This window comes from Myotis nattereri, assembly GCF_964212035.1.
Source record: "Myotis nattereri genome assembly, chromosome: 3".
Classification (NCBI taxonomy): domain Eukaryota; kingdom Metazoa; phylum Chordata; class Mammalia; order Chiroptera; family Vespertilionidae; genus Myotis; species Myotis nattereri.
Genome location: NC_138077.1, coordinates 110,812,693 through 110,830,922, shown reverse-complemented (window position 1 = coordinate 110,830,922; position 18,230 = coordinate 110,812,693). Strand labels below are relative to the sequence as shown.

At 40.7% G+C, this 18,230-nt stretch overlaps 1 protein-coding gene across 1 annotated transcript in view; it reads right to left on the bottom strand.

Moving 5' to 3' along the window:
- The window catches only part of LOC308515452 (phospholipid scramblase 2-like), a gene marked incomplete at both ends in the record, with an annotated part of 90,875 nt that overhangs the window by 2,716 nt on the left and 69,929 nt on the right, over positions 1–18,230 (bottom strand). Inside the window, one exon of the mRNA XM_081086032.1 lies at positions 315–476. Coding sequence (XP_080942158.1) covers positions 315–476 — 162 coding nt within the window. The remainder of the gene's footprint in view (positions 1–314; positions 477–18,230) is intronic.

Below are 18,230 nucleotides of genomic sequence, written 5' to 3'. Positions count from 1 at the left end.
GTGAAATCTCCCCATTTCAATGGGTTCTACTCCACCTTAGTCCATATCTGAGTGCACCTATTTTGATTTTTAAATAGAAGCCCCAAAGACCAGAGCCTCTTCTATTGCCATGTGAAACTATAGAATTTCCAGAGGAACTAGTCACCTGTGAATCCAGACCATCAGGAGAAAATGGAATTTCAGAGCTAGGATTAAATGGGGCACCCTTTGAATAAAACCTATAAGTTTAAGCAGTTCATTTAAAAAGATACACTTTACTGAATCTTTCAGAGTGATATTTAAAAAATACCCAAGATTACCAAGAATAGACTTACAATGAGGAAACACGCACCAAGCATCACAGCTTTCATTTTCACGTCAAGGTCTAAAGGGAACTGGATGTCAAAGTCACTGTAATCTGTACATGCTTCTCTCACAAAACCAGTCCACTTCTTGGAAATCTTGCCAATCACATTTTCTTCATTAAGAGATTTGATCTAAATTGAAAAAAATGACAGTCTTAAAAAATTCTAGAAAATACTAAATCAACTTTCAAATTTGGAATAAAATGAAACAAGTATTTTATTAAATTTACATGCAATATTTTATATCACTCATTAGATGCATATAAATTCCTGTGCCTATAGATACATCAAAAAAAATTGTTTCTTTGCTATAGAAAACTTACATGAAAGTTGTTTCACTGAAATATGTAACATTTTATATTGTACATTAAGACACAGTACTAAATCCTTTGAAGTGATCTAAAACAAAATTTAAGCAGGAAAAGATACAAACATGAAATGTTTCTTAGATTACATTTCTGAAGCTATCAGGAGGGTAGCAAACTAAACCCCATGTGACATCTGCTTTAAGACAAGCACAGAGTTTACATAGGCTGAGTGATTACCTGTGATGGGAAGAACATTACCACTCAATGTCAGTAGACAAACAAAAAGTGCTAAGGGCCTGGGAAAGGGGACTGGCAGTTTTGAGTGAAGGAAAGTATGTAATAAGTAACTTAAAGGGATGCCACAGGTTGAGTGAAGGAAAGTATGTAATAAGTAACTTAAAGGGATGCCACAGGTTCAGGTAAGACTGGACAACATGCGAGTGAGGGAACAACAAAATAGGAAAGGTGTATGAAAAAAAGCTCTGAAGTTATTTTTTTTTTTATTAGTGTCACCTGGAAATCTTTTTAAAATCCTGATTTCTGGGCCTCATTCTGGAGGATTCCCAGGTGATTCTAATGTGCAGCCAAGGTTGAGAACCACTGTTCTAAATAAATGTGGGGAAACTAAAAACAGTTGACTCATTTCATTCCGGTGTGTGCGCTTAAGTTCTTAAACCTGAAATATGCTTTTAATATGAAAACTGTGATAGCATGGGTTGCTGTTCATCAATATTCATCCACCCCTCCCACTGTAGGCCCAGTATTCTTCTCTGAACATTGATACTTAGGGTTGGCCATGTGACTTGTTTGACCAATGGAATGTTAGTGTATATGACAGTGAGCAGAGACCTTAAACATGGCTAAGCGGTTTGGCCTGGCTCTTGCTCTCCAGTGATCAGCCACCATAAAATCATGTAGTTCTTGCTAGAGCTCTAGAATGAGCATACTTGGAGCAGGCCCGAGGCCAACTTCAAGCCTAAATCAGTGCCATCTAGCTGAGCCTATGTGTATCCACTGAGACACAATTGACCTGCAGACTCACAAGCATGATAGCAAATGCCTGTTGTTTTAAGCCACTGATCTTTAGGGGTTTTATGTTATACAACACTGTTTTGGGAAAACAGACTAAATCTTGTGCACCCTTTAGTGTTTTATCTGCTAATAGCTGTAATCTAAATATTTGTAGCTTGTAAAGTAATCTTATTTTGTTTTTTAAGTTTATTTTTAATTTTGAAAATGAACAATACAGAGGATAACTTATGAGACACAATAATGCTGCACTAGATTTAACAGATATTAATATTTCCCTTTTTTATTCCTATAGCAAGAAATTTCAAACTTTACCAATAATCATGCAAAAAAGTAAAAAAACAGAGGGTTTTTTTGATGGGAAGAATAAGAAATATGAATAGTGACAACTGAAAAGATATCAGAACTAGGTAATCTTAAACTAAGTTCTAGTTAACCTTTTAAAAACAGAAAATCCATATAATAAAGTTATTTCCACCTTGAAATAGTAAATTCATATTTGTGTCACAATAAAAAATATATTTTTATTTTTATTTTTAAATATATTTTATTGATTTTTTACAGAGAGGAAGGGAGAGGGATAGAGAGTTAGAAACATCGATGAGAGAGAAACATCGACCAGCTGCCTCCTGCACACTCCCCACTGGGGATATGCCCGCAACCAAGGTACATGCCCTTGACCGGAATCAAACCTGGGACCCTTCAGTCCGCAGGCCGATGCTCTATCCACTGAGCAAAACTGGTTAGGGCAAGAAATATATTTTTAGTTTTTGTTTTTGGTTCCTGAGATAAAGCTCTAAAACACTTATAACTTTTTGAGATAAGAATTATAGGAGAGCCTTTTGTTATATTTGGTCTTTCTCAGTTTCCTGGCACACAGATCCTAAAACTTGTGGATTCTCTGAGAATCTTTTGAGGGTAATGAAATGACTGGTGGCTACAGGCCCTTGATAGCTTCAGGATGGGGGCTGGTCACCAGATAGTTCAAGCAATGATTAGAGACTTGACACTTTGACCCCTTCCTTGACCAGTGGGGAGGAGACAGGGGCTTAGAGATTGACCTAATCAACAATGACCAATGATCTAATTATTCATGCCTATGTAATGAAACCTATATAAAAGCTCTAGATGATAGGGTTTGGAAAGCTTCCATATTGGTGAATGTATCTATGTTCTGGAAGGGTGGTGCACCCCAACGCCACGGGACATAAGCTCCTGAACTCAGGATGTTTCCAGACCTCACCCTATATATTTCTCCATCTTGCTGTTCATCTGCATACTTATAATATCCTTTATAAAAACCTGTAAACATGAGTGAATTATAGTTTTGAGCTCTGCCATCTATTCTAGCAAATTATTGAATCTGATATGGGGGTCACAGGAACTCTAGACTTATAGCTAAGTCAGAAGTGCACAATGTCTAGGACTTGTGATTAGCATCTGGAAAGGGGGGCAATCAGTGGGACCAAGCCTGTAACCTGTGGGGTTTGCATCAACTCCGAGTAGTATTAGTGTCAAAATTGAATTGAGTTGTAGGACATCCATTTTATGTCCAGGAAGTCGGAAAATTGTTAGGTATGGGAACTAGGGCCACCATACATTTTGTATCAGTAGTGTGGACACCATTATGGTATATTATATTTGAATTAAATGTATAAATACATAAACTTAATACCAATAATCCTATCTAATAATAGACAAATATGGTAATTAACCATACCTCCAACACACTTCCCATTGGCTAATCAAGGCGATATGCAAATTAACTGCCAGCCAAGAAAGGCGGCCAGCAGCCAGTCAGCTTGAAGCGAAAATGAGGCTTGCTTGCTTCAATGACAGAGGACCCCAACGCTCCCTGCCTGCTGCTGCCGGCCTCTGAGCTGCACTCTAAGAAACACTGTTGCAATTATAGAAGCCAAACAAACCCAGATACCTGCTTTCAGCAGCTGAGGTCTCAGAGCTGTAGCCGAGCCTCAGAGCTAAAGCTGGCTCTCAGCTCCAGTGACAGCCATAGAAGGTAAATAAATCCCAGAATAAAAAAAAAAGAAAAAAAGGAGAGGTTGGTTGCTTTAGTCACCCGCCAGCCTGAAAACGGCCCTCAGCCCCTCACCCAGACTGGGCAGGCACCCCAGTGGGGACCCCCACACTGAAGGGAGTGTGACCAGCTGCAAGCAGCCATCATCCCCTCATCCAGGCTGGCCAGGCACCCAAGCAGGACCCCCACCCTGATCCGGGACATCCTTCAGGGCAAACCAGACGCCCCCACCTGTACACCAGGCGTCTATCTTATATAGTAAAAGGGTAATATGCAAACTGACCCTAACAGCAGAAAGACTGGGAATGACTGGTCACTATGACACACACTGACAACCAGGGGGCAGACGCTCAATGCATGAGCTGCCCTCTGGTGGTCAGTACGCTCTCACAGAGGGGAGCTCTGCTCAGCCACAAGCCAGGCTGATGGCTGCCAGTATAGCAGTGGTGGTGGGAGCCTCTTCTGCCTCCTCAGCAGCGCTAAGGGTGTCTGACTGCAGCTTAGGTCTGCTCCTTGCTCGCAAGTGGGCATCCCCCGAGGGCTGCTGGGCTGCCAGAGGGATGTCTGATTTCCATTTTAGGCCCAATCCCCCAGGGAGCAGGCCTAAGCTAGCAAGTGGTCACCCCCGAGGGATCCCAAACTGTGAAAGGGCATAGGCCGGGCTGAGGGACCCCCTACCCCCGAGGGCACAAATTTTTGTGCACCAGCCTCTAGTCTTATATAATAAAAGCCTAATATGCAAACCGACTGAACTGCAGAATGACTAGGGGAATGACTGGTTGCTATGACACACACTTACCACCAGGGGGCAGATGCTTAACACAGGAGTTGCCCCCAGCCTGCAAGGCCCCAGGCCAGCCAAGGTGGGTGCCAGCAGGGCCCCTCCACCCGGTTGCCCTTCTGGTCACTCCACAGATCGGCCCTGATCGCCAGCCAGACCTACAGACCCTACCCATTCACAAATTTCATGCACCGGGCCTCTAGTTTAACAATAATTGTTAAAAATATTCTTTTTATTTATTGTCTAAAGTTTTACTAGTACATATTCTCCATTTTCCCTGATTGACCTCCCCAATGTTAAAGGTATTTTTAAAAGAATAGTGTAGATTCACCTATAATGTAAATACAATGCAACCCCCCAAAACAAACCCAAATATGGCACTAGCACATATACCTAGATTAGCATCAAAACAATATACTGTATAAAGTATAAAATACTAGAAAATTGATGCAATTCAAAACAAATGCTCATATCACTGGCTGCTGAAAAGATATTTTATTATTTACTAATTAAGGATTTATATAACATTTAACATATGCATGACATACAAAGACTTTATGATTGACAGGTAATTTAATGCTCAAAATAATCTTGCAAAGTATTTATTATTATTAGTTGAAAATTTCACAAAACAATTGAAAAAGAAAGGTTAAGTACTTTATCCAACATTACACAGATAAGAAATTGTGGAGATGGGTTTCAAACCCAGGCATTCTATCTTCAAAGTCTGAACTCTTGACCACTATAATATTCTTCCTTTTAAAAAGTTAAGTTTCAATTCCTAATAAAAATCTCAGTTGGGAGTCAGCAAATAATGGTCAGTGGGACAAATCTTCTTTCCTTGTGTTTTTAAATAAAGTTTTATTAGCAGACAAATATGTCCATTCATTCATATATTGTCTATGACTGCTTTCATGCTACAATGGTAGAATGAGTAGCTGTGGCAATAGCCATATGTCTTACAAAACCTTAAATATTGTCTACATGGCCCTATACAGAAAAAAGGTATGTTGATTCTTGCTCTAGGCAAAGTAGGAAAAGGAAAATGACATGAAAAACAATAGAAATGTCTTTTTAAATTATGAAATATTTTAAAAGTAATATTTTTCTAAATTATGGAATATTTGCTACTGTGAAATCATCAACTTGATAGGTATTCTCACTATTGTCATCATCATTATAATTTTGCAGTATAAGTAGGCTGAAAAAAACCAAGTCTATTTTATATAATAAAAACATAATATGCAAATTGTCCACTCAGGTGGTAATTCGACCAAGAGACCAGGAGTTCGACCTCTCGCTATGATGTGCGCTGACCACCAGGGGGCTGAGCGGAACATGGCGGGCATTGGCAACACAGTGCTGGCAGTGGGCAGCAGTGGAGGCGCTGCTGGCCCCAATGGGCCCTAATGAGAGCCGGACCATGGGAGGATAATGAAGCAGGCCAAGGCGGGTGCAAGTGGGAGCCCAATTGCCCTGCTGATCGATCTGTAGACAGTGACCAGTGGTGGTGCAGGGAGCGGGGCTGCTTCCCGAATCCCAGGTGCTGAGGGAGCTGGGTGGAGGCCTAGCTCTGATTAATCGCCCTACAGGTGGGATGGTAGAGCAGGTGAGGGGACAGTGCCAGGCCTCGGTAGAGTGCCAAGCCTTGGCAGGGTGCCAGGTGGGGCTGCAGGACTGCCAGGCTGGGGGTGCAAACTGGGACCTGATCCCCACAGCCACCCTGAGGCACCCCACCTGTGCATGAATTCATGCATCGGGCCTCTAGTTGGTATATAATTAATATAAGAGTTACCATAATCTCATTTGCACTGTGATTTTATACTTAGAAAACCCACGTAAATTAAGCACAAACACCTAAATTTAATACTAGAATACTGTTAAATAACTAGATAGAAGGTAAATAGAAATAAATAGCTTTTCTTAAGTAATCAGCCCCTAAAAATACACGTATTCTTCCCTATTGGTAATAAATGGCTATAAATTACTCAAGATTAAGCTTAACAAAAAAGGCAGAACTTCTAGATGATGAATCCATATTGTTTTATGAAGAATACAATCAGATAAAAATAAAAGACATAACACTCTGAGGAGCAGGATTCAAAATGGCAGCCTAATAGGCAGCTGTGTCCTACACCTTGTCACAGAGCAGATAGATGGAACAAGTAAATCGAATAACATCCACCCGGAATTGGTGAATTAGACATAACTGACGAGACAATCAATAGCTGGAAAGGGCAGAGGATGCCTGGAGAATGGTAGGATGGGGATGTGGGCTGAAGAGAGACATGCGGCCACCTGGAATGAGAGGGTCAGAAGGAACCTGCGCTGCACCACGTCTGCATCCCTTGGGGACAGGCGTAACACCTGATTGTGGAAGGGAGGTCCACAGGGCTTCTGGCGGCTGGGGAATCTAGATCTAGGTCCAGAGCCGTGAGAGGCTGTGCCCAGAAAGGCAGCATGAAGAGGTACCTGAGCTGCGTGGTGCTCGTGGGGAGAGAAACTCGCAGCTGCATGGTTGTTTTGCCTCTGTTTTGTCCTTGCTTTTATTTGTTAAATCCAGTTCATGGAACCTTTCAATTACAAACACTCATTGAGGCTGCAGTGATGGTGGAGGTGCAGTTTTGTGGAGGCTGGGGAGTGGCTGTGAAAGGGAGCAGACAGGGAGAGGTGACCAGGAATCTGGCACTGAGACATTTGGGACCCTCCAAACCTAAGCAGCCATTTTTCTCCTGAAGAGCCAGCTCCTCCCAGCAGCCTCAGGCAGGTAGTGCTGCTGCACTCAGCCATGAGCTTTGCAGAGAAAATAAAGACTCTGAATAGCCCCAGGGAACTCTTGGGGACTGGGTTGAGGAGGGACCATTCAGACCCCAAAAACAATACGGAAACACCGCCAATTAAAGCTCTTGTCAGAAACAGACAATTTTTTTTAAATTTATTGGTTAAGGTATTACAAATGTGTCTTCATCCCCCATTAACCCCTAACCTCCCCTCCCCCACTCATGCTCTCATCCCCCTGTTGTCCATGTCCATTGGTTTGGCTTATATGCATGCATACAAGTCCTTTGGTTGATCTCTTCCGCTTACCCCTACCCTCCCCTACATTCCTTCTGGGGATTGATAGTCTGATCACTGTTTCTCTGTTTTTGGATCTGTCCCTGTTCATCAGTCTTTGCTGTTCTCTATATTCCACAAATGAGTGAGATCATGTGGTGAGTTATTAAGACTGACAGCAGGCAGACAGGCAAAGCGGGCAGATTGGTCCTGCCAACTTGTAGCCAAGGCTGTGGAGATAGACAAAGAGAAGCAGTGGATCACTTGGAACTTCAACAGAGTGCTGACTACCTAACAGGAAACTGAGAAATGCCAGACAAAACAGAAGAGTGGGGTCTCACTCTTCTATTTGTTAAATCCACTTCATGTTTTATTAACAAATAAAACCAGCCCACCTGGGGCATTAAAACTCGGCTGAAGCGAACGACACTTCACTATTTTATTTTTTTTCTTTTATTTAAATTTTTTTCCTTTACTTGTTGTTTTATCTTTTATTTTCTTTGTATTATTTTTCTTCATTCTATATTTTATCATTATTTTATTTTATCTTGTTTTTTTTTCTTTTTCCCCACCCTTTTCTTCCTCACTTCTCTATTTCATCCTGTTTTCTCCTCTCCTGTACTGCTTTACATTTTATCTCTCCTTTCTTTTTACCCCTTGTTAAAAATTGATCTTTATCTTTTTTTTTTGACGTGTTATTATTATTTTGGTTTCTGTTAGCTTACTCATATACCTAATTTCCTCTCTCATGCTCCAAATCCATGCAACCTTCTCTTTTCTCTTTCTTGGCTAGCCAATTTCTTTATCCTTTTTTTTTTCTAATTCTCCTCTCTTGCTCTCTTCTTCTCTTAATTGTTTAATTAGTTTCACTCACTAAACTCAAGCCTATTTGCTCTCTCCTTTATTCTCCTTTTCCAAAAATAAATTAATAAATAGATAAATTTTTTATTTTATCTTTGAATTTTTAAATTTTTTATTTATTGATTATTTTGTTTGTTTGTTTTTAATTTTCTTCTTATCCAATTATTCTTTTCCTACCTCCTCTAAACTGAAACATTGTCCTTCTCATATTCATTCAATTCCTTAACCTTACTTTCTATAAATAAGCTCTGCCTCTTCAGATTATTTCCTCCCCTTTTTCTGGGTATTTGTTGTTTGCATTTTATGGTTCACTAGAGGCCCAATGCACAAAATCCGTGCAAGAGTAGGCCTTCCTTCCCCCGGCTGCCAGCACCAGCTTCCCTTTGGCACCCGAGACCCAAGCTTCCCTCCAGTCATAGGCAGGCACCTGGGAACTGGGCTTCCCTTGCAGCCCCGGCTTCATCTGGAAGGTGGTCAGGAAGGACATCCAGATTAATTAGCTATTATACTTTTATTATTATAGGTTTGTTTGTTTTATTGTGTTTCCTCCACATTAATATTTTTCTTCTTTTTTATTTTTCTTTTTAAAATTTAAATTCTTTATTGTTTAAAGTATTAAATAGTCTTTTCCCCCCATTAACCAATCCCTGACCACTTCAAACCCCCAGTATATACCCTCACCTCCCTCTTCTTTTTTCTTTTCTCAAATATCTTTTCTCCATTCTAAATCATTTTTACTCTCTTCTCTCTCTCCTAATTCTCTTTTCTCTGGTGGTCACTTTTATTGGGGTTTCAATGTCATGAGTACATTTGTGTTTTGTTCCCTTTGTGTAGTGTCTTATTGAGTTGTATATCATGCTATTTGGTAAATGTGGTAGAGAGTGAGCTACATAAACAGACACCCAGACAGGAGACTCTATCCACGAATGGGACAATAAAACTCAAGACCTAACTACACCAAGAGAATCCAAATATCCCAAGTAGGGGGCACCCCTAGAATATCCAGCCCAGAAGACACAAGAGATCACACCACTGGGTCCCAAAAAACATCTAGTATATAAGACAAAATTACAAAAAATCTGGGTGGTATAGAAGTTTGATCTAATACATAGAAAAAAACAAAAAGAAACAACAATTATGGGAGAAAAAGAAACAACACCCATAAGAAAGTAAAGGAAGAATCACCAGGAAAGGGAATAAATGAAATCGAGGTAAGTAATTTGTCAAAGAAATAATTCAGAGCAATGGTTATAAGGATGCTGAGAAGAATAGAAGACAAATTCAACAACATGTGTAAGAATCAAAAGGAAATGAAGAATAATCAAGAGGAAATGAAAAATGGCATTTCTGTAATTAAGATTATAATGGAAAGTTTCAATGGTAGATTAGAAGAAGCTAAGGACCACATCAGCGAGTTAGAGACAATGTAGAAAAAAGAACCCACAAGAAGAGTAGCAACTGGAAAAAAACAAAAACTTAAAAAGCAGGAGAGCCTAAGGGAGCTTTGGGAAAACATGAAATAAAACAACATCCACATAATAGGGGTTCCAGAGGAGAGGAAACTGAGCAAGGAATAGAAAACCTGTTTGAAGAAATCATAACAGGAAACTTCCCTGACTTTGGGAAGGAAACAACTCCCACAAGTCCAAGAAGCACACAGATTGCCAAACAAGATAAACCCAAAAAGACAGATACCAAGATACATCAATTAAGTTGGCAAACATCAATGACAAAGTAAGAATCTTAACGGCTGCCAGAGAGAGAGACAAAAAGTTAACTACAAGGGATCTCTCATTAGACTATCAACTGATTTCTCTACAGAAAGATATCAGGTAGGAAGGGAATGGAATGAAATATACAAAGTGATGCAAAGCAATGGACTGAATCCAAGAATGCTATACCCAGCCAGGTTATCATTCATAATTGAAGGTGAAATCAGGAGCTTCACAGACAAATATAAGCTAAAGGATTTTATTACGACCAAACCAGCAATGAAAGAAATGATAAGGAAACTGCTGTAAAAAGAAGTAATAGAGGAAACCAAGATGGCAGCATAGGTAAACACCGGAAATTGCTGCCTAGCACAACCACTTCAAAAATACAACTAAAAGACAAAACGGACATCATCCAGAACCACAGGAAGGCTGGCTGAGTGGAAATTCTACAACTAGAAGAAAAGAGTAAAGCACTCTGAGACTCAGAGGAGGTGCGGAAGTAAAGTGCAGAGGTACAGAGGTGCATGTCGAAAGGGCTGGCAGCTGAGGACACGGCGCCAGTGGAGGGGGCTGGCAGCTGAAGATGTGGTGCATGTGGAGAGGGCTGGAAACTGAGGACACGGTTGTCTTTTTCAATTGGGAGGGAGTCTCAAGCTCCCGACTGCTCTGAACTCCAGTTCCAGGTGAGTCTCTGGGGACCCAAACTCATATGGGGAGAAACTGGACTCTCTGGCATCAGGCAGAACTCGAGGGCAGCTTTCTCTAAGAGGTGCTTGCAGCGATTACCGGGAATCTGAGACATGGGGCCTCGTAGGGTAGGACTGGGGAGCAGGCATAGCTGCTTGCTCTGCCCTGTTGATCCCCTGAGACCCCTCCCCACCCAAGCTGTGCACAGAGGCTTTTGCATATGAAAGGCCTGGCACTTTGCAACCTGAAAATTACCTAACAAACTGCAACTGAATCAGAGAGACACAGAACTTCCAAAAGAAGGTCCAAGGCCCTACAGCAACTTGCATTGCTTCACAACTTGACCTCATCTGGGCACCTCCAAACCCCAAACAAAGAAGAGGAATCTCTCCATAGCTCCTGCTGGGTAGCCTCATGCAGAGCTAAATTAGCACCTCCTTAGAAATCCAAGAGCCAGTGTATCCAGTGGTCAGAGTGGGACCATCCAGATTACAACTCCTCAGATCCATAAGGGACACACTCAGGGGGCAGACTCAGTGAGCACCAAAGCCCCACTGAAGCAAGTCTTGCCCCATAAGGGTGTCTCCAGCACAGAAGTTCTCCCACTGCAGACACAGCTGATTCTCACAGTCAATTGGCCTGGAGGTCAATTCCTCCCAGTGATACCTACAACAATCAAGGCTTAACTACAACAAGACTGTGCACAAAGCCCACAAAGGGGTGCACCAAGAGTGTCCACCTCAGGTAATTGGGGATGTTGAGCCACTGCGCCCTATAGGACACCTAACACAGAAAGCCACTCTATCAACACAGGGAAGCATAAAAAATGTGGAGACAAAAAAACAGGTCACAAATGACAGAAATGGAGGAAAGCAAACTACTGGATATAGAGTTCAAAAACACACTTGTTAGGTTTTTCAAGAATTTTCTAGAAACCGCTGATAAATTTAGTGAGACCCTCAAGAAATCTAGTGAGACCCTGGAGGTTATGAAAAAGGACCAAATAGAAATTAAGCATACACTGACGGAAATAAAGGATATTATATAGACTCCCAACAGCAGACTAGAGGAACTCAAGGATCAAGTCAACGATTTCAAATACGAAGAAGCAAAAAACACCCAACCAGATAAGCGAAATGAAAAACAGTTACTTACCTACAAGGGAGTACCCATACGACTGTCAGCTGATTTCTCAACAGAAACTATGCAGGCCAGAAGGGAGTGGCAAGAAATATTCAAAGTGATGAATAGCAAGAACCAACAACCTAGATTACTTTACCCAGAAAGCTATCATTCAGAATTGAAGGTCAGATAAAGAGCTTCACAGATAAGAAAATGCTAAAGGAGTTCATCACCACCAAACCAGTATTATATGAAATGCTGAAAGGTATCCTTTAAGGAGAGGAAGAAGAAGAAAAAGGTAAAGATACAAATTATGAACAACAAATACACATTTATCAATAAGTGAATCTAAAAATCAAGTGAATATATAATCTGATGAACAGAATAAACTGGTGAATATAATAGAATCAGGGGCATAGAAATGGAGTGGACTGACTATTCTCTGGGGGGGGGAATGGGGTGTGGGGGGTGTGGGAAGAGACTGGACAAAAATTGTACACCTATGGATGAGAATACTGGGTGGCAGGGGTAAGGGCAGAGGGTGGGGTGGGAACAGGGTGGAGGGGAGCTATGGCGGAAAAAAGAGGAACAACTGTAATAATCTGAACAATAAATATTTAATTTAAAAAAATAATTAATAGAGAGGGAAGAAGGAACAAAGGCATGAAGAATAAAAATGGCAACAAACAAGTACCTATCAATAATAATCTTAAAAGTAAATGGATTAAATGCTCTAATCAAAAGAGATAGGGTAACTGAATGGATAAAAAAAATGAGCCATGTATTTTCTGTCTACAAGAAACCCACCTCAGAACAAAGGGCTCACACAGAATAAAAGTGAAGAGATTGAAAAAATTTTTTCAGGCAAATGGAAATAAAACAAAAACTGGTGTAGCAATACTTATATCTGACAAAATAGACCTCAAAGTGAAGTCCGTAACAAGAGATAAGGAGGGCCACTGAATAATACTAAAGGGAGCAATTCAATAACAGAATATAACTCTGCTAGACATATATGCATCCAATACAGGAGCACCCAAATACTTAAAAAATCTTTTGGAAGATATCAAAGGGGAGATCGGCAACAACACAATCATAGTAAGGGACATTTTTTTGTTTTTACTTTTTAAAATTCTCCATCAAGGAAAGAGAGGGAAAGACCAAGAGAAAAATTGATGTGAGAGAAACATATCTATTGGTTTCCTCCTGCATGAACCCCACCAGTTACCTGGGCCGAGGAGGAGCCCATAACTGACGTAAGTCTTCTCGATCGGAATAGATGCTGGAACCCGTTAGTCCACATACTGATACTCTATCCACTGAGCCACATGGGCCAGGGCATAGTAGGGGACTTTCATACCCCATTGACACCACTGGATAATACTCTAAATAAAAAATCAGCAAAGAAACAGCAATCCTAAATGACTCACTAGATCAAGTGGAATTAATTGACGTCTTCAGAACATTTCACCCCAAAGCTACAGAATATACATTCTTTGCTAGTGCACATGGGACATTTTAAAAATAGACCACATATTGGGTCACAGGCAAAGTCTCTCCAAATTAAAAAAAGATTGAAATAATATCAAGCATCTTCTCAGACCTGGCATAAAATTAGAAATCAACTACAATAAAAACAATGAAAAAAATCAAACACTTGGTGAATAAATAGCATGCTCTTAAACAATGGTTGGGTTACCAAAGAGATCAACGAAAAAGTAAAAAGCATCCTGGAAACCAATGACAATGAAAACACAGCAATCCAAAATCTATGGGACACAGTGAAAGCAGCCCTGAGAGTGAAGTTCATAAAGAGTGTCCCAAAATTCATGCAAGAAGTAATTTTGATAGTAAACATAGGTTTATAATTAAAAATTGTAAATTTTTTATTGATTCATAAAGTATACAGTATAAGGTTATGTAAGGAATAGCATATAGGGTAAATGGCCTCCACGGCTTTGCTGGCACATACGTACTCTTTTGTTGAAATTTTCTTTCTTTCTTTTTTTTTTTAAATATATTTTATTGATTTTTTACAGAGAGGAAGGGAAAGAGATAGATAGTTAGAAACATCGATGGGAGAGAAACATTGATCAGCTGCCTCCTGCACATCTCCCACTGGGGATGTGCCCACAACCCAGGTACATGCCCTTGACCAGAATCGAACCTGGGACCTTTCAGTCTGCAGGCCAACGCTCTATCCACTGAGCCAAACCGGTTTCAGCTTTTGTAGAAATTTTCCATGACCGTTTTGCATAAATGTGGCTGAATTTCTATGAGGCTCATTTTCATCTTGATGACTTTGTTAATTGACAAAATTGTCACATTTAAGGTACATAAAATCCACGAGTAATTGTTGAGGAACAAATGCATCCACAATGTGTCACTGTTTGGTGCGGATTTTGGGCTGGAGACATCATCAGACCATTCTTTTTTGAAAATGCGGCTGCTCAGACAATAACAAAAGAGTGCGTATGTGCCAGCAAAGCTGTGGAGGCCATTTGCCCGATATGCTATTCTTTACATAACCCTATACCGTATACTTTATGAATCAACAAAATTTACAATTTTTAATTATAAACCTGTGTTTTCTATCAAAATTATTTCTTGTGTGAATTTTGGGACACCCTTTAGTTCTACAGGCCTACCTCAAAACACAAGAAAAAGTGGTAATAAATTATCTAACCCTACAACTTAAAGAATTAGGAAGAGGGCAAGAAGAAAAGCCCATTTTGAAAAAAAAAAAAGAAGAAGAAAAGCCCAAAGTAGGCAGAAAGAAGGAAATAATAATGATTGGAACAGAAATAAATAACATAGAGACCAAGACAACAACAATAATAAAAAATACTCGAAACAAACAAACAAACAAAACCCTACAAAAGATAAAACCAAAAGCTTGTTCTTTGAAAGGAAAAACAAGATTGATGAACCTCTAGCCATGCTCACCAAGAAGCAAAGAGAGGACCCAAATAAACAAATTCAGAAATGAAAGAGGTAAAGTAACCACTGAGCCCACAGACATACCAAGTATTGTAAAAATAAAATTCTATGAACAACTCTACTCCAACAAACTGGAAAACTTAAATGAAATGGATGTAATCTTAGAAGAATACAAGCTTCCAAAATCAATCAGGAAGAATAAAAAAAAAAAACCCAGAATAGGCATATAACTACTGATGAAATTAAATCAGTAAACAAAAACTTCCAACAAACAAAAACCCTAGTCTGGACAGTTTCATAGGGGAGTTTTACCAAACTCAAAGAAGAACTAAAACCCAGCCTCCTCAGACTAGTCCAAAAAATTCAAGAGGAAGGCACACTTCCAAATTCTTTCTATGAAGCCAGCATTGCCCTAATCCCCAAATCAGAAAAAAAAAACAACAACACACTACAAAGAAAGAGAATTACAGGCCAATATCCCTGATGAACATAGATGCTAAAATCCTCAACAACATTCTAGCAAATCGGATTTAGCATTACATTAGAAAGGTCATATATATACCATGGTCCAGTGTGATTTTTTTCTGGGGATGCAATATCCACAAATCAATAGACTTTACACATCACATAAACAAGTTGAGAGACAAAAATTACGTAAGCATATCAATTGATACAGAAAAAACATTTGACATAATCCAATCACTTGATAAGAAATTCTCAGCCAAATGGGAATAGTGCGATCATACCTCAATATAATAAAAGCCTTATACAACAAACCTACAGCCAATATCATACTGAATGGACAAAAACTAAAACCATTTCCCCTAAGAACAGGAACAAGAAAGGGATGCCCACTTTCACCAATCCTGTTCAATATATTACTGGAAGTGCTAGCCATAGTGATCAGACTAGAAGAAGAAATAAAAGGCATCCAAATTGGAAAAGAAGAAGTAAAACTGTCATTATTTGCAGATGACATGATATTGCACATAGATAACCCTAAAGACTCCATCTAAAACTATTAGACTTGAATAATTCTCCATTGATTCCAAGATGGTAGGTGGGAGGACAGCAGTGAGGGAGAGAGTGTGAGTGAGGGAGGGAGCAAAAGGGGAGTGTGTGGACATGTAGTGTGTGTGTGTGTGTGACTGAGAGGGACAGCTAGATCTTGCAAGAACTTCAGGGGCTGGCAGACCAGGTTTGAATAACCAGGAAGCCCCTGCTACTGCTGTTATCTCTCCTAGAGTGCCGGCTCTGCTGCAGAGGCCACACCATCTTGAAAGGGAGAGTTGCTGTGACTGGAAGCCCAGCCTCACTTCCACCCTGGGTTCTCTCAAACACCACCCAGGATTCTACAGCCACTCTACCAGGCACCTGCTGCCTTCGCTGCTGACTCAAAGACACCAGGAATACAGCCCCCCCCCCCCAACTGAGGGCTACTGTGAGTTCCAGAGCACACTCCTTTCCCAGCAACAAGATGCTTTAACCCTAAGAACAACGACCACATGCGTGCTTGCGAACAGCTGAGCCTTGCGCAGCAAACCCGTTGTCTGAGACTGAATGCGGATGCAGCTGAGCTTTACGCAGGAGCTCTGGGCTCCAAGACCAAGTACATGATCAGCTGAGCCTTACACAACAACCCCAGGAGCAGTAACTGCATGTGTGAACAACCGAGCCTTATGCAGCAGCCCCAGGCACCATGACCACTCCAGCAGCCAAGTGAGCAGCTGCCGCCCATGACCGCATAAGGAGCAGTGCCCCGCACCCCCCACCCAAGTAGCACCCACCCTGTGACCACCTGAGGAGCAGCTGCCCAAAACCACATGAGGGGCAGCAGCCCCACAATCTCACAAGGAGCAGCCACCACTCACGACCACTCAAGGAGCAGCTGCTGCCCATGACCACAAGTGGAGCTGCTGCCACCCATGACACGTGATGAGTGGCTGCTGCCTGTGACCATATGATGAGTGACCACCCTGTGACCATGCAGATTGGCCACCCCTCAACCACACAATGATAGGCCGCTGCCAGTAACCCTCTGAGGAGAGGCCATGACCCACACACAAGAGAGGAGCAGCTCCCTTGCAACTGCACGAGGAGTGGCCACCCCACAACCACCTGAGGAGTGGATGCCACCTGAGATTGCCCAAAGAGCAGATGCTGCTTGTGACCACCTGAGGTGCAGTTGCCACACATGACTGCACAACCTACCACCAAGCCCACTACTGCAGCCACACACCCTGTGCTACTCAACACCTAGATCTTTTGGTGAGAGTGAAAATGGGGAGACAGTGCAACCCCCAAAGGAAAGGAAAGGGAGAAATCACCAGAAAAAGAACAATATGAAATAGAGGCATGTGATATGTCAGAAAAAAAGAATTCATACTAAGGACCATACAGTTCATAAACCAGATGGATGAGAAAATAAACAACCTCTGTAAGAATCAGGAACAAATAAAGAATTATATAGCAGCAATAAAAAAAAAAACAATATTGAAGCTTTCAACAGTAGACTAGGAGAAGCAGAGGACAGAATTAGCGAATTAGAAGACAGGAAAGCAAAACACACACAATCTGAAATAGGAGAAAAAATCAAAAGACAGGAGGAGAGCCTAAGGAAGTTTTGGGACAACATGAAATGAAGCAATATACATATAATAGGGATTCCAGAATGACAGGAAGAGGAACGAGATTTAGAAAACCTATTTGAAGAAATAATGTCAGAAAACTTACCTGATTTGGGGAAGAAGAAAGTCACACAAGCACAGAGAGTCCCAAACGAGATGAAGCAAAAAAATATCTACACCAGGAAATGTTGTAATTACATTGGCAAACATTATAAATAAAGAGAGAATCTTCAAGGCTACAATAGAGAAACAGAAAGTTACCTACAAGGGATCTCCCATTAGTTTATCAAATTATTTCTCAACAGAAAAATATCAGGCCAGAAAGGAATGGAAAGAACTAAACATAGTGATGCAAAGCAAGGGACTGATTCCAAGAATATTCTATCCAGAAAGGCAATAATTCAAAACTGAAGGGAAAATCGGGAGCTTCACAGAGATAAAAAGGATAATGGAGTTTATCACTACCAAGCCAGCAATGCAAGAAATTCTAGAGAGACTGTTGAAAAAAAGAAGGGAAAAAAAGAGAAGAAGGAAGATAGGCTTAAAAAATAAAAATGGCTACAAACAAGTACCTATCAATAATAATTTTAAATGAAAATGCCCTATATACTCCAATCAAAAGACATTGAGTGGCTGAATGGATAAGAAAACATGACTCATATATCTGCTCTCTATAAGAGACCCACCTCAGAACAAGAGACTCACACGGAATGAAAGTGAAGGGATG